The sequence below is a fragment of the Bos taurus genome, chromosome 22, assembly GCF_002263795.3.
Source record: "Bos taurus isolate L1 Dominette 01449 registration number 42190680 breed Hereford chromosome 22, ARS-UCD2.0, whole genome shotgun sequence".
Taxonomy (NCBI): domain Eukaryota; kingdom Metazoa; phylum Chordata; class Mammalia; order Artiodactyla; family Bovidae; genus Bos; species Bos taurus.
Genome location: NC_037349.1, coordinates 46,516,820 through 46,540,281, shown reverse-complemented (window position 1 = coordinate 46,540,281; position 23,462 = coordinate 46,516,820). Strand labels below are relative to the sequence as shown.

The 23,462-nt window shown below is 39.6% G+C and overlaps 1 protein-coding gene across 6 annotated transcripts in view; it reads left to right on the top strand.

The window, feature by feature from the left end:
• Positions 1–23,462, top strand: part of CACNA2D3 (calcium voltage-gated channel auxiliary subunit alpha2delta 3) — a 900,236-nt gene that overhangs the window by 278,243 nt on the left and 598,531 nt on the right. For all 6 annotated transcript variants that reach the window (XM_059879667.1, XM_059879666.1, XM_059879665.1 and 3 more), the window contains one exon: positions 1,394–1,453. In XM_059879667.1, coding sequence (XP_059735650.1) covers positions 1,394–1,453 — 60 coding nt within the window. The remainder of the gene's footprint in view (positions 1–1,393; positions 1,454–23,462) is intronic.

Genomic DNA, 23,462 nt, shown 5'->3' with positions numbered 1-23,462 from the left:
GGGCTCCGCTTTGAGAACCACTGATCTGGGATTGTCTTTTCAGATGTTTGGGATGAGGAAACCATCCCAAGAATTAGAGTGGGGAAGGGCTTGCCCAGATTTCCCAATGGTAGGGTAGGTACCTTCCCTAGAATTGGCACTGGATCTTCTGGCTCTGGCCCTGTAATATTTTCCTGGGATCTGTTCTTTGACTGAGCAGAGAAGGAGAAGCTTCTTCCCAACTATCTGAAGAGAGTGTGGGAAACCAGATTGGCCATGCTTCCCAATTTCCATTCTGTGTGCAGCATTATCTCTGGCTGACCTGTCACTTTATTTAAATGTCCTCTGGAGAGAGAGGGCTTTAGGGCTTCTACTGGTGCCCAACTTACCCAAATATATTTCAGCCTCGTATTCCCATGTCCAATTTAATAATTATTCATGGAACATTTTTCTGTCGATTTGTGATCATTTAGAGATTAATCTAATGTCATAATTTTTGAAACATGGCCTGTTAAACTCAGTTCTATAATATGTCCAAAAAGCAAGCTAAAGACAGCATAGGCTACAAGAATAACTGTGGGAAAAATATAAATGGTTTAATTTTTACCTGGATCTGAAGTTTTTCTTTAAATTCAATAAAATTTCAATGAAATATTATTTCACTAAAGGAGTTTTCTGCAATATCCTGTAGCTTACATTTTCATGGGTAGAAATAACTTATTGTTGGTAACTTTAAATTAAAGAGTAAATGATTGGCATTAAATGGAATTTTATAAAAATTGTTTCATAACAATATGTATTGGCTTAATTTCATTGGCAAAGAAGAGTAACAACAGTTGTGCATTTATAGTTGTTAGTTATTGATTTAATTTTAGTGATTTTCTTATTGGGATGCAGATTGTCAAGATGGCATTGATGTACCATTAACTTCAAATAAATGTTACCTGATAATTATGCACCAGAGCTGGGTGCAGAAAGAGTTGACCTTAAATGATTGAGGGAATTAAAATAAATACCATTTCCATACCACTGGGGAAGAAAGCCCACTTAGAGTTGGACTCTGTTCAATTCAATAAATCTTGACCGTGGGCTTTCTATGCTTAAGGAATATACTTTTCTAGGTAGGTTTCAGAGTCCTTATCTGGCCTGAAGAGCCAGTGTCTTTGAATTTTTATGAAAGGGATACAGAACATGTGTGCATTTATGTACATATATGATTGGGTGATGAAAGCAGAAACTGGACTTCGACATTGATGTTATTTTCAGCTTCGTGGGAGCATGGGCAGCAGGTCACAGTTTCCATGCCATGATATGACCTGGCATTTGGGGCAGTGGAGAAACGTCAGTGTTTTCACAATGTTGAGGTGGGGTCCAGGTCACACTTTTGACTCTGGGTTGCTTTCTGTCTTTCCAGCGTCTTGTGGAGGCTGCAGAAGAGGCGCACCTGAAACATGAATTTGATGCCGACTTACAGGTAACTGATTAGAGTTTGAGTTAAACTGCTTTTTGTGCTTGCTGCTAACGGAGAAACACTAGGTATACTGGAAATACCAGGGTTCAGATGTTTGGGGAGGAGGATTTTTAGAGTATGGTACAGAGTTGAAATAAATGTACCTATTTCTTAACAAGACAGGACAATGATCCTCAACCGTTTTCCACTGTGTAAATTACAGGTGATAATGCATACTACACGCATGTAACCAGGTTTCAGTGAACTCCTAATTCTGGGGGAGTTAGTCAGTCAACTGACAGTAATCGCCAGAGCTTTCAGTGATAAATTGGTAAGATAGATGGCAGAATATATCCAAATCCCTCTTCCATGACTTCATTTTAAATGACTGAAAGAACATATGGATCTAACCTTGAATTTACTGTTAATTATATTTTAAAATTACATCATTCACAGACCTGGATTTGAACATCTGCTTAATAAGTTTCTTATACTGAATCTCATATCTAATCATTGCACACATGTATCTGGTTGGGAAGGATTTCGATGCTGCCATGTATATAGAAAACATAGTAAAAGGCAAGGAGTGAATTGAATAATACTTTGAGGTTCCTTTGGGTCATTCCAGAAGGAAATTTTATCTGTATTGTCATTTTGAGTTTGTGACTTTTCCTCACTGCTGGCAAAACAGGAGTGAATCTTAACTCCTTAAGGCTGTGCTTTGCTAGAACATACATACTTCTTTTAGTGCCATGTGCTCACAATTAGGAAATAGTGTTTATTTTGCCATGTTTTCATTCATATGGAAAAGATAAATCTTCAAGCACAGAAAAAGATGTTGATACCAAAGATAACTTTTGACTGTGTCTCTGTCCCTGGGGTGTCCTTCTTGTCATCACTTCCATCTATAATTTTTGCCTTGTGGATAAAGAATGCCCACTCAAATGGAGTAATAGAGGCAAGTTTAATAATGAGAATATTTGCAAATGCATGGTAAAAAGAAACCAACAAGCAATGGTGTTATATTCTTGGGGCAAGCCACACACCTGGCCTGAAGGAGCAAGGGGAGGGAGTGGTTTCTAGAACCCAGGGATGGTAGCTGTATGGAAAGGGTACTTGGTAGAGAAATGGTGAGGTGATAAGGGTGGAATTTGGGGGAAAGAATACCTCCAATAACTGTCTCTAGTCTTCTGATTTCTCGCTGTAACCCACCGTTGACTGAACCTAACTGTTGCTGTAGTTGATTTGGTTCAGAGTTTCTGAGGCTTTTGGTGGAAAAGCTTGAAGAATGGGTCTGGAGAGGAAACAGTCATTTTGAGTCATAACAGTGAATGTATGAAGCAAATAGAACCAAGAATGCAGTTAAGCATCAGAGGCTCCAGGAAGAGGTGGGAAAAGCCTTGGGGATTGTCGGTAACACCTGGAGAGGAATGGGGCAGACAGCCCTGCTCTTTGAGCAAAGTTACACAGGGCAGAGTCAGCTGAAAATAGCAAGAAGCACCTTGTCTTCCTATAGCCTTACCTGCTTGGTGGCTCCAGGAAGAACCAGGGGGCATTTGTTGGCTACATTTGTCTGAAGTGTGCCTCTTCTTCAAGGATTTGAACTTCCTAGAGTGGACTGGAAGGGATTTAATGAAAGCATTAGGAAGCACCTTTGCAAGTGTGACAATTGTATGGACCTTTTCAGTGCCTTGCCAAGGAAACTCTCTATCTCTCCTTGGGAGTTCCAGAAGATTTTTCAGCAATATTCTGGTTGTAATTGACAGAAAGTCAACTCAAATCAACTTAATTTGATGAGAATCTGTGAGTTCAAGCTGATAATAAATAAAAAACAATCCACATGCTCAGTTGCTCAGTAGTGTCTGACTTTCTGCAGCCCCATGGATGGTAGCCCACCACGCTCCTCTGTCCGTGGGATTTACCAGGCAGGAATACTGGAGTGGGTTGCCATTTCCTTCTCCAGGGGATCTTCCCTACACAGGGATCAAACCTACATCTCTTGTGTCTCCTGCTTTGGCAGGCGGATTCTTTACCACTAGCGCCACCTGGGAAGCGCAAATAAACAAACAGATGGGTAAATAGACAAATACATAAATAACAGAAAAGGGAAAGCTCTTTTAGCTGTGGTCCCCAACCTTTTTGGCACTAGGGACTGGTTTAATAGAAGATCATTTTTCCACGGATGGGAGGTGGAAGGATGGTTTCGGTGTGATTTAAGTGCATTGCATTTAGAGTTCATGCTTCTGTGAGAAGCTAATGCTGCTGCTGATCTGACAGGAGGCAGAGTTCAGGAGACAGTGTGAGCAATGGGGATCATTATCAATACTGATGAAGCTTCACTTGCTTGTCTGTTGCTCACCTCTTGCTGTGCAGCCTGGTTCCTAACAGGCCATGGACCAGTACTGATGCATGGCCTGGGGGTTGGAGACCCCTGTCTTAGAATACAGTTGTGCTCATGCACCGTCACTTAAATCATGTCTGACTCTTTGCTGCTGCTGAGTCACTTCAGTCGTGTCCGACTCTGTGCGACCCCATAGACGGCAGCCCACCAGGCTCCCCCGTCCCTGGGATTCTCCAGGCAAGAACACTGGAGTGGGTTGCCATTGCCTTCTCCAGTGCATAAAAGTGAAAAGTGAAAGTGAAGTCGCTCAGTCGTGTCCGACCCTCAGCGACCCCATGGACTGCAGCCCACCAGGCTCCTCCGTCCATGGGATTTTCCAGGCAAGAGTACTGGAATGGGGTGCCATTGCCTTCTCCAGTCTGACTCTTTGGGACCCCATAAACTATAGCCTGCCAGGCTCTTCTGTTCAGAACATTAACCGGGCAAAAATACTGGATTTGGTTGCCATTTCCTCCTCCAGGGGATCTTCCCAACCCAGGGATTGAACCTGCAACTCCTGCATTGGCAGGTGGATTTTTTTACCACTGAGCCACCTGGGAAGCCCCTTATAGTAAGTACATTGTCAACTACTGAATACAGAAAAAATGATGGCATTATAAAATTATGTTAGTAGTTGCTTCAGGCAAGAATCTTCAATGGATGCTAAAATTGGCAGGTAAAAGTTTGATGAAGAACAGGACATTGATAATCTCAAAGTATTTGTCCACAAATTGCTTATTATTAATAATTAAAAAGGGAAAATAGCTTTATTATGGATAATCCTGGCAGACACCATCTTAAACAGGTAATCAAAGTTAATATCAGTAACAGCACAAAGAGACAGAATGCCTTCAGATGTGATAGCCAGGAAAAATAAAATATTGCTTGTGTAGACTTCTTGTCTCAAATTGATAACCTGAATCTAACTATGATAAAATATCATCAAAATTTTGCTTGAGGAACATTAAAGGACAATAAAGATACGTGACAACTGAATGCAAACACACATGATCCTAAATAAGATCTGGAACCAGAAACAAAGATTTGAATATGGACTGTGCTTTAGACATTAATGTTGTCTCAATTTTGAATTTCTTCATTTTTGACCCCTGTATGGTGCTTATGCAAGAGAATGTCCTTACTCTTGAGTTTTTCTAGGTTGAGCATTTGAATTCATTGGTCCCAGAGGAAGAAGTAAGTTTGTAAGAGATTGAAAAAGATTATTGGAACTCAGGACTCTTGGAAAATCAGGTGTTTATGACTGATTTAGTCAATTTTATTTTGAGATCAGTTGTCTTCAAAAAGTAATTGGGTGAGTGAAGGAATGATTTAATTGATTTATAGAATTGTTTTTCCTTCAGGAGAGGAAAATGTTCTGTGGTTTAGTTTAACAAGAGCTCTCTCTCTCTCTCTTTTTTTTTGTGCTTTTGAAGCAGTTGTGATTTTCTAAGAGTGCTCTGACTTCCTTCCTATGATTGAACCCTTACAATAGAATTCTGGGCAGCATACTGAATCTCTTGTCAAACGTGGCGATGGAAACATGGATGCAACATGAGCGTCTCTCTCCGAAAGTATAGAGACTGAGAGAATAGGTCTCTGGGTTCTTTTAGTTTTTGTTCTCTTGGGAACAAAGATGATGGGCTCAGCTTTTCCTCTCCCATTGTCATCTGTTCCGTATAAGTACAAGACGAATATCAGAGGCTACAGCTGTGGTTTGAGCACAGAGTAGATGTTGAAATAATCTGTCAATATTACAGAGTGTCATTCAGTATCTGGACCATGACGGAATGTTCTCCAGGTCAGAGTAAATCACATGCGCTTTTGTGGAAAAGTGGAAGAGAGAAGACTTTGAGAAAATAGATGTGCACCCAAGAATGTATGTCTGCTTAGATGAAGGTTTTGAAGCTCTGAAACATTGATGCTGTTACATGCAAGTCTGTTAACAGCTTGGATGTCGGCCCCATTGCTTTTCCTGGAATAGCAGGTCTGTCTGTGTACGGGCTCTGAGTTTATTGCTATGACGGTTCATTAGAGCTGATCAATTGTTAATCTGGGTTCTGCTGACCTCTCTCCAACCCCTGCCAGTAGATTGTTTTTATCAAAGAAATTTCAGACTACCATCTGCTCACCATGAAATAATGCTGAGGAGGTTCCCGTGCTGTTAGCTAACTAAGGGGGAGTAGAAGGAGCTGGGAGTCTGTTTTCCTACAGAGAAAAAAAAAAAAGTGTTTTTGTGAAATTTCCTAAATGGTGCAGCTTCAGGTTCTGTAATGTTAGCCCCTATTCCCCCACCCCATTTCCAAAATGAAAAAGAAATGCTGGATCTGCCTCTTCTTTCACTTTAGGTTGGAGTCTTCATGTCTTTGCACCATCTTGTGCTTTAAAGGTGAATAATTTGTTTTTCATTTGTAGAATTATCATTTTGTAATTTTATTTGTCATTTAAATTTCCTCTTTACAGTTTCTGCAAAGGTTTGACCCTTTCCTTATGGACTTACAGCTTTGACATTGGTAATCCCTTCTGTAGGTCCTTAAATGTGGCACTGAATTGTTAGTTCTTCACAAAAATTATGTTGGGCAACAGGCAAAATACAGCCTTGAAAGGATGGCATATGTGAGCAACCCACAGTGCAGTGTCCTTCACACAAACCAGAGCTGCATGGGTGCACCAGCTGGAAAGCTTTCTCATGGACGCTAGTGCTGCTTTAGCCCTTGAGCTTGCTCCGCTATCGGGTGTCCTATGGGTTCCAGACTGGCTTCTTGGTTTTGTTCTTTGTTGCCTGATATTGCTATTAGGGCACTTTTCAGTTAGAATTGATGCAAAAGGAGGCCTTGTTGAAATGGCATCTTCCCTATTTTTAATTGCATACTTTGAATTAACATGGATTTTTAATGTAAAGCTTGTATGAGATTGAAAATTATAAGAAAGCCGTTTAATAATCACATATGATAATTTTATCATTTTATTCTCATTATTTTGATGGCAAAACCTAACTCAGGACAAGGGTGGGATGGTGAGGAATGGCCGCTTGCCCTGATTATTCTCGTTATTAATGAATTTCTGGCAATCTAGGTCTTCAGGTGTAGTATAATTCAGAGAGAAGCCTTCTCCTCTTACTTACTCTTTCTTTTGGATTTTTCCACCAGCAGCAAAGAAGAAAAAAGTCCTTTTGACAGTTTACTAAAAACTTACTTATCTTTGAACTGCAAACATATTTTCTTTGAAAGCTGTCTTAAGTAACTGCCAATTGCACAGAGCTGTTGCACAGTGGGGAAAAAAAATTGTGGTTTTGAATTGTGTATCCTGTGGAAAACTTTTGATTACAAAGTTTTCTATAATAATTTTTCTTTATTGTTTTGTAAGTAGTACAGGGAAGAAAAAAAAACCTGTTGCCATTCAAAAGGATAACAAACTGTAAGTGGAAAGAACTGGGGAGATGCCTTCCTGGTCACTGCCAAGCTGCTGTTGCCTGTTTTGCACACACAGTGTCCTGATTTCAGAGAAGGGTGAGGGGTGTGGATTGGAAATGTTGTACAGACCACTAATGGGATATCTTGGGCTGGGGATGGCTTGTGATATTTGCTAAAGCATCTTCTTCCACCTCATTACCACTGCCTGTTGCATTGGGAGGTTGTGTTGAAGGAGACCCCGGGGAATAGAGAGGGTGGCTCCAGAGGCCCAGAGTCCCCTTTAGAACTTCTAACTTTAGCCACTGGGAGAAGGAAGCCTTTCTCGGAAGGGTTAGGACAGGCATCCAGCAAACAGCAGACCAGAGCAGCGTTTCCCTGCTGGCAAGTAAGGCTTTGCCCTGGGGAAACCCGTATGCTGTGAAGGAGAGCAAAGGACAGGCTTAGCAGAAGTACTTCCTGAGTGCAGGAAATGACTGTCCTTGCGGGGTTTCTCACGTGTTTCTGTCAAGACCCAATCTATCTTTGTGCTCTTGGACAGAATGAGGTATTGAGCTCCTTTCTGAGGAACAGGGTGGAACACAGAAGACCCAGACCCCAGAATTGGAAATAGGATTGGAATTAGAAGTTTTTATAAAGATAACTCATCAACTTTGGTGCACTAAATAAGAGAGATAAGGTTCATTTCACATCTAGAGGAGAAATAGATGAAAAGAGAAGGAAATTTATAATCACCTTTTTTTCTGATTTAATTTATCAGAGCATGCTTTTCTTTTTTCTTTTTATTAGCTTGGCTAAGGGTCACGGTCTTCTGCCTTTTAAGGTCTTACATTAGATGTTTCTTAATTAGGACTTGCCACATGTCATTTATTCACAAGACTGATGTGTAAATAGTTTCTGAGGAATTGTTAAGTGTGAGCATTTAAAAGTCAAAGTCATTTCTCTGTTGTTACACATACTGTCTTTTTTTGTGTATTTGGCTAGAACATTATAACTTTTACAGAGAGTACTTCGGTCTAGAGGTCTGAAAAAGTAAGTTCCGATAGTTCTGGTCCAACTGGACTATTTACACGTTCAAATAACTGATTGCCTATCCAAAAAAGACAAATTGTAATATCTAGATGATTTCTAAGATGTGCCAGGATTCATTCAACAAATAGTTATTAGTGATGCCCTATGGGTCAGGTACTAGGTTAGGCTTATGGCCGCAAGCTAGACAGATGTTGTCTTTGTTCTCAAGGAACTTGAGATTATCTAATAAGAGTGACAGATGTTAAAGCCATGACAACAGAAATAATTTTCAAATTTTGATCACGATGAATGACATGAAACAGAAGTACAAGATATTACCACAGCTCAGGACAAGGAGACTTTGCTTAGTCTGCGAGCTCAAGGAACCTTGCTACAAATCCCTGAAGATTAAGTCTTTTTTAGCACAAGTTTTACAACTGTAGAATCACATTCAGTTCTAAGAAGTAACATAGAAATAGGATGATAATAATATGCCATGTACCCTTTACCAAGTTACCTCTAAAGATAGCACTTTGCAAAACTGTAATACATAGTCACAACCAGTATACTGACACTGACACCATCAAGACACAATACATCCTTATCACAACCAGATCCCTTCATGGGTCCTTTGTAGCCACACCCACTTCCTTTCAAATCCAAGGCCACGTACTGTTTGATTCCATTTATATGAAACATTCAGAATATTCACAGCTGTAGAGACAGAAAGAAGAATAGTAGTTACCAGGACAGGAAAATAACGAAATGGGGAGTGACTGCTAATGGGGATAGAGGAAGTGTTGATGGAGTGGCGATTCTAGATTCACCTCCTCCACAGCTAGAAGAAACCTCTCCACAGAGTAACAATGTTCTAGCTTGGGGAACAAAAAGGATAGCACAGTGTATCTATGTGTGTGTGTGTAACAACAGAGAAACTATAATACCTGTGTTTTTCCTTAAGTGTAAAATTACAATTATTTTTTCTGCTTTCTATATAATACAGTCTTTGTCACCTCTGAACTCTGATGATACTTTATTGTTCCCTCTTTTATGGTGCTTATCACTGCCTATCCTGTTACTTTTTTTATTCATATGTTTATATATACTCTTACTCTTAAAAAAGCAAGAGAGTTCTAGAAAAACATCTACTGCTTTATTGACTCTGCCAAAGCCTTTGATTGTGTGGATCAAAACAAACTGTGGAAAATTCTTAAAGAGATGGGAAAATCAGACTACCTTACCTGCCACCTGAGAAATGTGTATGTAGGTCAAGAAGCAATAGTTAGAACTGGATGTGGAACAACATACTGGTTCCAAATAGGAAAAGGAGTACGTCAAGGCTGTATATTGTCACTCTGCTTATTTAACTTATATGCAGAGTCCATCATGCAAACTGCCGGGCTGGATGAATCACAAGATGGAATCAAGATGGCCAGGAGAAATATCAATAACCTGAGATATGCAGATGACATTACCCTTATGGCAAAAAGTGAAGAATTGGAAAAGACTCTGATGCTGGGAGGGATTGGGGGCAGGAGGAGAAGGGGACGACAGAGGATGAGAGGGCTGGATGGCATCACTGACTCAATGGACGTGAGTCTGAGTGAACTCCGGGAGTTGGTGATGGACAGGGGGACCTGGCATGCTGCGATTCATGGGATCGCAAAGAGTCAGACACGACTAAGCAACTGAACTGAACTGAACTGAACTGAAAGAGCTTCTTGTTGAAAGTGGAAGAGGAGAGTGGAAAAGCTGGCTTAAAACTCAACATTCAGAAAACTAAGATCATGGCATCCGGTCCCATCACTTCGTGGCAAATAGATGGAGAAACAATGGAAACAGTGAGAGACTTTATTTTTTGGCGGGGGAGAGGGGGGCTCCAAAATCACTCCAGATGGTGACTGCAGCCATGATATTAAAAAGACGCTTACTCCTTGGAAGAAAAGCTATGACCAACCTAGACAGCATACTAAAACACAAAGACATTACTTTGCTGACAAAGGTCTGTTCCATCTAGTCAAAGCTATGGTTTTTCTAGTAATCATGTATGGATGTGAGAGTTAAAGAAAGCTGAACACTGAAGAATTGATGCTTCTGAACTGTGGTGTTGGAGATAACTCTTGAGAGTCCCTTGAATTGCAAGGAGATCCAACCAGTCCATCCTAAAGGAAATCAGTCCTGAATATTCATTGGAAGGGCTGATGCTGAAGCTGAAACTCCAATACTTTGGCCACCTGCTTCAAAGAACTGACTCATTGGAAAAGACCTTGATCCTGGGAAAGATTGAAGGCAGGAGGAGAAGGGGATTACAGAGGATGAGATGGTTGGATGGCATCACTGACTCGATGGACACGAGTTTGAGCAAGCTCTGGGAGATGGTGATGGACAGGGAAGCCTGGCATGCTGCAGTCCATGGGGTCACAAAGAGTCAGGCATGACTGACTGACTGAACAAAACTGAACTTATATTTGTTGCTTAATTTAAATTTATTCAGAATTCAGCACCTGTTAGGCCCTGTTCTAGGTTGTGGGACTTCCATAAACTGAGATGTTACCCTCATCCTTCAAGAAAGTTCTAATCTCCCTTTTAAAATGCTTTGTTAATTGTGACTTTTAAGGATTACAATAGGTATCTTTAACTTAAGTGCACAGTTTATCTTGAGTTACTTTACTATCCAAAGTATCACTCTTACTGAAATAAGAATACCATATGTCTACCAACCACTATTCTTTGTGTAATCATATATTTTACTGTTACATGTGTTATAAACGCCATAAGATGTTTTAAATTTTGTTTTAGTTTTCCTTTAAACAGCTGTCTTCTAAAAAATTAAATAAGAAATAAGGTAGTATATGCCCACACATTTACCATTTCTAGCACTTTTTATTCTTTCATAAAGATTTCTGTTACCATTTCCTTTCAGCCTAAAGAAATTCATTCTGTTTTTCTTTTCTTTTTTTGCATTGAATGTCTGGTAGCAGCGACTTCTCTCAGCTTTTGTTTATTTAAAAATATCTGTATTTCATTCTCATTCTTGAAGGATAATTTTGCTGGATACAGAACTTTTACTTGACAGTTTATTTTTCTTTTACCACTTTGAAGATATAATCCTATTCTCTTCTGATCTTTAATGTTTCTGATGAAATGTCAGCCATCATTTTTATCTTTCTTCCTCTGGATACAGGGAGTCATTTTTCTCTGCTGCTTTGAATATTTTTTCTCCTTATCTTTGATTTTCAGTATATTATATAGTATGATAGGTTCAGGATGTAACTAGATGTGATTTTATCTATATTAATTCTGCTTGGAGCTTGCTGAGATTTTTTTTAACAATCAGTTCTTCAAAATTTTACCTGCCCAGTTCTCTTTAGAAAAAGCAGAGGATCCAGAGATCTGGATTTAGAAAAGGCAGAGGAACCAGAGATCAAATTGCCAACATTTGTTGGATCATAGAGAAAGCAAGGGAATTTTTAAAAAATCTGCTACTGCTTAATTGACTATGCTAAAGCCATTGACTACATGGATCACAACAAACTGTGGAAAATTCTTAAAGAGATGGGAATGCCAGATCATCTTACCTGTCTCCTGAGAAACCTGTATGCAGGTCAAGAGGCAACAGTTAGAACCTTACATGGGACAACTGACTGGTTCAGAGTTGGGAAAGGAGTACATCAAGGCTGTTTATTGTCACCCTGCTTATTTAACTTACATGCAGAGTCCATCATGCAAAATGCCAGGCTGGATGAATCACAAGGTGGAATCAAGATTGCTGAGAGAAATATCAATGACTCAGATACGCAGATGATACCACTCTAATGGCAGGAAGTAAAGAGGAACTAAAGAGCCTCTTAACAGTGACAGAGGAGAGTGAAAAAAAGCTGGCTTCAAAGCTCAGCATTTAGAAAACTAAGATCATGGCATCCAGTCCCATCACTTCATGGCAAATAGAAGAGAAACAGTGGAAGCAGTGGCAAACTATTTTCTTGGGCTCCAAAATCACTGCGGACAGTGACTGCATCCATGAAATTAAAAGACACTTGCTCCTTGGAAGGATAGCTATGATAAAGCTATGATAAATCTAGACAGCATGTTAAAAAGCAGAGGCATCACTACGCTTACAAAGGTCTGTATAGTCAAAACTATGGTTTTTCCAGTAGTCATGATGGATGTGAGCTGTGCTGTGCTTAGTCGCTCAGTAGTGTTTGACTGTTTGTGACCCCATGGACTGTAGCCTGCCAGGCTCCTCTGTTCACGGGGATTCTCCAGGCAAGAATACTGAAGTGGATTGCCATGCCCTCGTCCAGGGAATCTTCCCAACCCAGGGATCAAACCCAGGTCTCCTGCATTGCAGGCAGATTCTTTACTGTCTGAGCCACCAAGGAAGCCCAATGGATGTGAGAGATGAACCATAAAGAAGGCTGAGCACTGAAGAATTGATGCCTTCAAATTGCGGTGCTGCAAAAGACTCTTGAGAGTTTCTTGGAGAGCAAGGAGATCAAACCAGTCAGTCCTAAAGGAAATCAACCCTGAATATTCATTGGAAGGACTGATCCTAATGCTGAAGCTCCAGTACTTTGGCCATCTGATGTGATGAGCCAACCTGTTGGAAAAGACCCTAATGCTGGGAAAGACTGAAGGCAAAAGGAAAAGAGGCGACAGAGTATGAGGTGGTTAGATAACATCACCAACATAATGAACAGGAATCGGAGCAAACTCTGAGACGTAGTGAAAGACAGGGAAGTCTGGCTTGCTGCAGTCCATGGGCTTTCAAAGGGTCAGACACAAGTTAGCAACTGAACAAGAACAGCAGCATTCTCTTTACATTTTTCTGGAAAATTTCTTTTACAGTTTTTAAGTCACATCTATATTTTATTCCTTAATATCATCCTACATTTTACTGTGGCTCTTGTTTTGGTTTGTTTCCAATGTATTTTCTATTAATTGGTCTCCAAGTTTATTAGTTCCTTTTTTTCTGTAGTTTCCAATCTACTGTTAAACTCACCCAGGGAATGTTTCATTTCATATATTGTACTTCTAGCTCTAAAAGTTTCACTGAAGTTGTTTTTTTTTTTTTTTTAATTGAATTATAGGTAATTTACAATGTTGTATTAGTTTCTGGTGTAGAGCAAAGTGATATATATATTTTTATATACATATAAATTCTTTTTCATATTCGTTTCCATTATAGGTTTTAAGTTTCCTATAGTATACAGTAGGACCTTATTGTTTATTAAATCTTTTAAAATAGTTTTCATTTCCTGCTGAACTCCCTATCTATGCACATCCATTATGTTCATGATTTCTCAAATATTGCCTGCAGTAGCTGTTTCAGATTCTTTCTCTGCTAATTCCAACATCTAGGTCCTTTCTGTTTCTGTTGAGTACTATTTTCCTTTTGAACTCTTAATTTTTTTTGCTTCTTCACACGTCTGATTTAGAATCTGCCTGTCAGTGCAGGAAATGTAAGAGACACGCTTTTGATCCCTGGATTGGCAAGATACCCTGGAGTAGGAAATGGCTATCCACTCCAGTATTCTTGCCTGGAGAATTCCATGGACAGAGGAGCCTGGTGGACTGTAGTCCATGGGGTCCAAAAGAGTCTGACATGACTGAGCACACACACACAATTTTTCTGGTAGTTTGGGCATTGTTATTATGTCTTTGAATGATTTTTATGAATTCCTCAGTGTAGCTTAGTATAGTTCCTTCTGTATAGTAGATGTGCTAAAAATACCAAGTTTATTGAATCCCGTTAAGTTGTAACTAGGAAACCGTTATTAAAGAGATGAAGAGAAGAGAATGATAAACTATACATAATACAGAATCCTCCAGTGGCTTGATCTTTTGCATTCTAACAACATAAATAGCGAGTACAACATAGACTTCTTTGTTCCAAAAATACCACAAGGCCATCTTCTAGCTAAAAGAAACAGAAAAATGCATTTTTTTGTTATAGAATCTCAGACTACAAACATTATTTTACAAAAGGTTATAATTTCTGCAGCTTAATTCCCTGTTCTCAATCCAGAAAAAGATTTTAATATTAACAAATATAAAGACAAAAAGTGCCATTTTATGGCAGTGGTAATTGATTTAGCTTTGTTTGAATAGTCACTGTACTTCATAGTTCAGGGGGGGAAAATGACATTATTTTCTCTTCCCAGAGTTGCCATTTATCTGTTTGTGCAACATTTTCACATTAGTGACCCTTTTTTTTTCCTTTACTACTTACGTGTTTAGGAGCCCTGGGTCTTTAACTTTTATCAATAATGAATAATCTTGTAAAACTCCTATGTGTTTTCTTCTCTGTCTAATCTTTCTTGCTACACCAGTCTTTTGTCTATCATGATTATGTACGGCTTAATTTTTAGGTAATAGTGGCTAGACAAATCTGACATTTTGCTTTAGAAAGCTGTTTTTTTCCTTTCAAATTCTTTTATGATTCTTTTTAATCTTGAAATTTCATAATTGGTTTTCTCAAAACTAGAAATATTTATTTAAAATAAATATTTTTAAGAAGCATTTGTTTTAAATGTATTTTAAACGTAGTAAAACACTAAGGTTTCCCTTGTGGCTCAGTGGTAAAGAATCTGCCTACCAACGCAAGAGATGCTGTTTCCATCTCTGGGTGGGGAAGATCCCCTAGAGAAAGAAATGGCAACCCACTCCAGTATTCTTGCCTGGAATAATCCCATGGACAGAGAAGCCTGCTGGGCTACAGTCTATGGGGTTGCAAGAGACTCAGGTAGAACTTAGCAACTCAGCAACAGCAAGAGCACTACCAATTCAAACTTGTTAAACATTCCAATTAAACAAATACTTTTAAAGTTTAGTTTTGTTGTTTCCACACACATAGTGTGATTGTCATCTTTCAGGTATCTGCCAATTTGGAAAGGGGACATTATGGGATATCAGGGCCCTCTTGGCATATCTGCGGTTACATTAGATAAACACTTTGTGGTTCTGTTAATCATAATATTAGAGTTCCCACAGTACATTTCCAGAAAATTTAGTGTGTTTCATTAAGACGGCTGACTGTGGAGGTCATTGGCAGATCTCAGAAGTTACCTTGGGATCTTTGTCCAGCTAATTCTTTGGAAAACCTTAGGAATGCTCTTATGTTGCTGATTTTTCACCAGGGGTCTATGGTCTAGGAATTTGCCCGTTGCTATTGAATTTTTAAGGTAAAACTTGAATCTGGTGACAATGCAGAAACTCAGCAGAAAATTTCATTTAATCTCATTTAAGCTGGGAAAGATTGAGGGCAGGAGGAGAAGGGGACGACAGAGGATAAGATGGTTGGATGGCATCACCGACTTGATGGACATGGGTTTGGGTGAACTCTGGGAGTTGGTGATGGACAGAGAGGCCTGGCGTGCTGCAGTTCATGGGGTCACAAAGAGTTGGTTGGATATGACTGAGCGACTGAACAGAGAAGGCAATGGCACCCCACTCCAGGACTCTTGCCTGGCAAATCTCATGGATGAAGGAGCCTGGTAGGCTGCAGTCCATGGGGTCACTAAGAGTTGGACACGACTGAGTGACTTCACTTTCACTTTTCACTTTCATGCATTGGAGAAGGAAATGGCAACCCACTCCCATGTTCTTGCCTGGAGAATCTCAGGGACGGGGGAGCCCAGTGGCTGCTGTCTATGGGGTGGTGCAGAGTTGGACACGACTGAAGCAACTTAGCAGCAGCAGCAGCAGAGCAACTGAACTGAAAGCTTAAAGTAGAGATGAATTAATTCTCACCTTTCCCACTTTCAGTTTAGTTTATGATGTAAATCTTCACAACATAAATAACTGCAAATTCATGCCTTTGGTGTAGTAAACCTAATTCTTCAAATTAAAAAAAAAATTGTGACCAATATTTTTAGGATAGTTCTCTTTGTTGGTTAATTAATACTAATAGAATATAGGTTCAATGATGAGAGTAGTAGGTGCAATTATTAAAAATGTATTAGGTGTATAGGCACTGACTTAAAATGCTTCCCTGGCATTATTTCATTTAATTCTTCTCCCCAAAATCCTATGAGATAGATAACTTTACTATCTCCATTTATCCCTAAGGACAAACTAAGATTGAGAGGCCAAATGAGGGGCCAAGGTTATTCGACAGTGGGTGCGAGAACAAGCCAGAATTCACACCCAAGACTGTTTGGCTCCAATGACCAATCGGTTAATGTTGCCTTGTGGAATCACAAATTTTAACACTGACTTTCAATTGCACTGGACAGAATCTTAAAAAGAAATTTAAGATGCAAGTTATCATGGGTTAATATGAAAAAAAAAGGTCTATCAAATATAACAAAAACAAATTCTAGAATGGTAAGTTTTGACCCATAAGCCTAAGTAATAAAAAAAAAAACCTCTTAATATGATATAATGATTTAGTAAAAATAACTAAGCACCACTTTACTGACATTATTAGTAATGAACATAAGGGAGACATCCCTCATTTGGCAATTGGGTCTATTCTCTACATGGTAATCATTGTAGCTTTTTAAAACACAAGTTATTTATTGCTTACACTTACACTTTGCTTATACTAAGAACAAAGTCTGGATGACCCCACATACCTTACAGAGTGCCACACAGTTTTCTCAAGATTACAGGTGAATTAGCAGCTACTTTCCTTTCCTTCGTGTCTGCAGGTTCCTGGCTTAATCCTTCTGTTTTTAAAGCTCCCCAGTAGGATTTGTTTACTTTCTGCCTTCTCCAGCAAAACATAAGCCTCATAAGAGCAGGCATCTGACATCTAGTCATATGTCCACAAATATTTGTTAGAACTAATTGAAATTCATATGGTGGTATAATCACTAAAATTCACAGCTGACCAGTTCAGTTCAGTTCAGTTCAGTCGCTGAGTCGTGTCCGAATCTTTGCGATCCCATGAATTGCAGCACGCCAGGCCTCCCTGTCCATCACCAAATACTGGAGTTCACCCAGACTCACGTCCATCAAGTCAGTGATGCCATCCAGCCATCTCATCCTCTGTTGCACCCTTCTCCTCCTGTGCCCAATCCCTCCCAGCATCAGAGTCTTTTCCAATGAGTCAACTCTTCACATGAGGTGGCCAAAGTACTGGAGTTTCAGCTTTAGCATCAGTCCTTCCAAAGAAATCCCAGGGATGATCTTCAGAATGGACTGGTTGGATCTCCTTGCAGTCCAAGGGACTCTCAAGAGTCTTCTCCAACACCACAGTTCAAAAGCATCAATTCTTCGGTGCTCAGCCTTCTTCACAGTCCAACTCTCACATCCATACATGACCACTGGAAAAACCATAGCCTTGACTAGACGGACCTTTGTTGGCAAAGTAATGTCTCTGCTTTTGAATATGCTATCTAGGTTGGTCATAACTTTCCTTCCAAGGAGTAAGCGTCTTTTAATTTCATGGCTGCAGTCACCATCTGCAGTGATTTTGGAGCCCAAAAAAGGAAAGTCTGACACTGTTTCCACTGTTTCCCCATCTATTTCCCATGAAGTGATGGGACCTGATGCCATGATCTTCATTTTCTGAATGTTGAGCTTTAAGCCAACTTTTTCACTCTCCACTTTCACTTTCATCAAGAGGCTCTTTAGTTCCTCTTCACTTTCTGCCATAAGGGTGGTGTCCTCTGCATATCTGAGGTTATTGATATTTCTCCCGGCAATCTTGATTCCAGCTTGTGCTTCTTCCAGTCCAGCGTTTCTCATGATGTACTCTGCATATAAGTTAAATAAGCATGGTGACAATATACAGCCTTGACGTACTCCTTTTCCTATTTGGAACCAATCTGTTGTTCCATGTCCAGTTCTAACTGTTGCTTCCTGACCTGCATAGAAATTTCTCAAGAGGCAGATCAGGTGGTCTGGTATTCCCATCTCTTTCAGAATTTCCCACAGTTTCTTGTGATCCACATAGTCAAAGGCTTTGGCATAGTCAATAAAGCAGAAATAGATGTTTTTCTGGAACTCTCCTGCTTTTTCCATGATCCAGTGGATGTTGGCAATTTGATTTCTTGTTCCTCTGCCTTTTCTAAAACCAGCTTGAACATCAGGAAGTTCACAGTTCACATATTGCTGAAGCCTGGCTTGGAGAATTTTGAGCATTACTTTACTAGCATGTGATATGAGTGCAATTGTGTGGTAGTTTGAGCATTCTTTGGCATTGCCTTTCTTTGGGATTGGAATGAAAACTGACCTTTTCCAGTCCTGTGGCCACTGCTGAGTTTTCCAAATTTGCTGGCATATTGAGTGCAGCACTTTCACAACATCGTCTTTCAGGATTTGAAATAGCTCCACTGGAATTCCATCACCTCCACCAGCTTTGTTCATATTGATGCTTTCTAAGGCCCACTTGACTTCACATTTCAGGATGTCTGGCTCTAGGTCAGTGATCACACCATCATGATTATCTGGGCCGTGAAGATCCTTTTTGTACAGTTCTTCTGTGTATTCTTGCCATCTCTTCTTAATATCTTCTGCTTCTGTTAGGTCCATACCATTTCTGTCCTTTATCGAGCCCATCTTTGCATGAAATGTTCCCTTTTTATCTCTAATTTTCTTGACGAGATCTCTAGTCTTTCCCATTCTGTTGTTTTCCTCTATTTCTTTGCATTGATCGCTAAGGAAGGCTTTCTTATCTCTTCTTGCTATTCTTTGGAACTCTGCATTCACATGCTTATATCTTTCCTTTTCTCCTTTGCTTTTTGCTTCTCTTCTTTTCACAGCTATTTGTAAGGCCTCCCCAGGCAGCCATTTTGCTTTTTTGCATTTCTTTTCCATGGGGATGATCTTGATCCCTGTCTCCTGTACAATGTCACAAACCTCATTCTATAGCTCATCAGGCACTCTATCTATCAGATCTAGGCCCTTAAATCTATTTCTCACTTCCAGTGTATAATCATAAGGGATTTGATTTAGGTCATACCTGAATGGTCTAGTGGTTTTCCCTACTTTCTTCAATTTAAGTCTGAATTTGGCAATAAGGAGTTCATGGTCTGAGCCACAGTCAGCTCCGGGTCTTGTTTTTGCTGACTGTATAGAGCTTCTTGATCTTTGGCTGCAAAGAATATAATCAATCTGATTTCGGTGTTGACCATCTGGTGATGTCCATGTATAGTGTCTTCTCTTGTTTTGTTGGAAGAAGGTGTTTGCTATGACCAGTGCATTTTCTTGGCAAAACTCTATTAGATACAATGACAGCTGACCAGAGTCATTAGTAATTCATGAAGTTTTCATCTGTTTATTTCAATTAGAAAAGTTAATTCTTTCTTAAAATAAATATTTATGATATGACCAGAAATGATTCAATTTTTGCTATAATATTCAGACGTTTTTGTATGTTAATAGCAGTTTTTATTGAAACAGTTGGCTTTTGCTGTTACTTGCAATAAATTCATGACTTGGCTAACTTTCTTCATCCAAATGAGATGTTTCTGCTGTTTAATGTGCAGTTACAAATTTATTAGTATACTGATTATAAACAAGATAATTGATTAGTCATATTTAATGAATATTATAGTATTTATTGTTATTTTATTAAACAGGTATGTTCTTATAGAGAAAACATATTTGAAATTGGAAAGAGAGAACTTAGAAGGGAAACAGGCTCTTCCAACTCAGTTGTTTCTCTTGGGCAGGTCCCCATCCACCTTCCCAGCTCCCATTATCAGAGCAAAGACACCTTATGTCTGTGGCAGGAGTAGCCTCTTATAATACAAGTAGGAATTTGGAAGAGACATAATCATCCTCTAGGAATGAGTATTTGACAGCAAAAATGGTTGTGACTTGAGGTCATATCTGAGTCTTTGTGTTTACCAAAACTCGAACTTCTAACATTATCATCTTAGAATACCTTTAAAGCCATAAGGTCAGTCCCTTACTGAAAATCCTCAATCTTACATTTCACTTGTTTATTGCAAAATAAAACAACAACAAAATAAATAGACAGTCTTCAAAATAAGACAGTTTTTCTCATGGTGCCGTGCTTGGTCACTCAGTCATGTCCGACTCTTTGCGACCCAATGGACTGCAGCCTGCCAGGCCCCTCTGTCCATGGGCATTCTTCAGGCAAGGATACTGGAGTGGGTTGCCATGCCCTTTTCCAGGGGATCTTCCCAACCCAGGGGTCGAACTCTGGTCTCTCCCATTGCAGGTGGATTCTTTACCGTCCAAGCCACCAGGCATTAATAGAGGGGGAAAAAAGTAACTTTCTCCTTGGAGTGTGGTAAATAACTAGGGGCCTTGAAGTTTAACTAATCAACTGTGTGACCTTGAGAAAGTCAAGTTTCCTTTCGTACTGAAGGCTACCTTGGGTAAATGAGGCATGGGACTGATTTGCTTTCCTGCCTAGTTTAGAACTGCCTAAGTCTGTGAGGTTGTGATGTTTAAAAATTTTTTTTAATTTATTTTTTATTTTTGGCTGCTCTGGATTTTCATTGCTGCCACAGGCTGTCTCTAGTTGTGGCGAGCAGTGCCTACTTTTCTCTGGGGTGCTCGGGCTTCTCATTGTGGTGGCTTCTCTTGTTGCAGAGCATGGGTTGTAGGGCACGTGGGCTCAGTAGTGGTGGTGCATGGTCCTAGTTGCAATATTGGGATCTTCCCAGATCAGGGATCAAACCCATGTCTCTTGCATTGGCAGGTGGACTCTCCACCCCTGAACCACCAGGCAATCCCCAAGGTTGTGATTTTTTGCAGGCAAAGTATAGCAGTTATTGTTCCATAGAGTATGAGGGTATTATTTTAGGAAATCCAGCAACTTCTACAGACATAGCATTGTCCTAAGGGAAATATCTCTGGGAAGAAAATCCTCTCTCTATTCTTTCCTCTTCACAAATAGATATGAACTTTCTACTTTAAAGCTGAAAGAGGGTAATTTCAAGGAAAGATTGCTTGATTGGATCATTCACAGTTGCCTATAAATAATTTTATCATTTTAGATTTAACGGGGCTCTTTCAAATAATATAAAGAACTTTGTGTGTGTGTGTGTGTGATTATAAGAACTTAACTCTGAAATGGGAATGGCTCCAAATCTTAGTTTCTGTGCCATTAAAGAAATTCAGGACTAAGTTAAAGCTTTGCTTTCCCTTTATTTGGCAGTGATTATGTTGTGTGTGTGCATGTAGTAATAATAATAATTGATCCTTCTTCCTGAAAGATTTCAAGTGGCTGAGAACATACAGACACCATGAAATTTTTTTTTCTTTAGGTTTTAAAGTCCTTTGTCCTTTCATTCTACATGAGAGTGGCTGCAATGCAGAGGCTGTTCTGACTAAAAGGAGTGAGATTGGATAGGAGGAGGTGGAATTAGAGCTTCTTAGTAATATTTTCTAAAGCACAGGTCAGAACAGTGGACCACAAACAGCTTTTGTCTGGTCAAAATGCTGTTTTGATTGCAAGGAAATACAAAAGGATTCAATTATGTCTGCTTATATTTGCTGATTAATATTCTGGATGAGGTAGATGAGGTAGCTATGAGAGAATGTTTTCCGAAGACAGAAAGACACAGGTTTGAATCCTGGCTTCTTTTTTCTTACTGGTGGTGAGACTCATGGCAAATATCCTAGCCCTTTGGAGCCTCAGTTTCTTATTCTCTATATTTTGGGTGATGATACTCTTCTTGTAAGGATGTCCAGTTTCCATGGGCTTATTGATCTGCATGAAGTATTGAGCACACTATCTGGTACAGGTCACGATCCCAGTTCAGGGGAAACATTATCATTACTGTGATCATTATTTTGACCAATACTCTTGAAATACAACGAAGTTGATTATGTTTGTTATTGCATATTTAGTCTCTGCCTCTTTTGAGAATTGTGAGTTCTGTAGGGCAGGGGCCACATCTGTTGTCAGCATTTTGATCTGAGCTTAGGCACACAGCTGGCACTCAATAAATATTTGAAGAAGGCCTAAATCACTAAAGGGAAAAAAGTGAAGCATCATCTCAAGAGTTAGATCCCCAATAGGAAGGAGGTTAAAAGAATTGCCTAAGAGAAAAATAAATGTGGTGGTGCTGGCAGAATTGGTAGTAATTTTGTAGCAGGAGGGCTGTGCACGCCCAGAGCCTGAACCGTTTCTAGCCTTTTTGGGACTCTGGTGGGTGACAGGCTTGGGTGTTCTGTATTTATGGAGGGGCTGAACTCAAACCCTCTTTGGTCGCACCTGTGCCTTCATTCTCTGAGTGTCTGTGGCAGATGGTGAGAGGCCCCTATCTAAGTAGACAGAATGAAAGACCTTCATAATCATCAGCCGATTTTGGAGCACTGGTCTAGCTAATTGTTCAGTTTTGCTTTCACTTTTTTTTTTTTTTTAGGTTCCTTTATCTGTCAGAAGACAAACATAAATAAAAGACTGCTGTTAGGATATATTGTATTCCTCTCCCAATTTCGTTAATGGTTTTAAAGGAAATCTGTCTTGTGAGTGCCTTAAGCATTCTGTCTTCACTATTAAATACCAGCTATTTACTATATTCTACACTTCTTTTTGACTCTGTGTGCCATTTTTTCTGGGACTTTCTGAATTTATAACATTGAACTGTAAAGCAGGGTCCTGGGAGCGTGCCCTCCCATTTAAATTTCCAGGAGCACAACCATGCTCTTAGAAAGTCTTAGCAGAGGCAGGTGTCTGGAGTCTGGGCTTCTTATTCATTTCACTTTCAAAGACAGCATAACTATCAGATTAAAAATCAGCAAAATTCTCTTTGGTTTGGAGCCACTTACATTACACTTTATAGGTCTCATACATCCCAACCCTAACATGGGTTCTGATTCTGAATCTCAGTCACATCTCTGCTGGATCCACATCCAGTCTCAGGTTATTATTTGAGAGGAGTTATAAGATGTTGACTCAAAATTAAAAGGAGTGCCTTAAAATCTAGACCATCAGATTTAATCCTCATACCAGTCTTGTAAGGGTAGGTACTGTGAAACCCTCACTTCAAGAATGATAAAACTGGCATTCAGAGAAGTTAAATAAATTACTGTAATAAATTAAATAAATTACCTCCACACAGCGGGGGCAAGATGAACCCTAGGATCAGAAATTAACTGGCTTTGGTTCCATGAACAGCTTATGCCTTACAGAGAAATTTGTTTATGAATATTTGTTTTACAGGTCTTTCTTTGACCTGGTGTTGATGAGGGGTTGGAAATTATAAGGAATTTGGAAAGCAGATTACCAAAGGTGCAGGTTGAATCCGGTTGTCAGGTAGCTGTTGTTTTTATTTTCTTGTCTCATTGGGCTACAGCATTG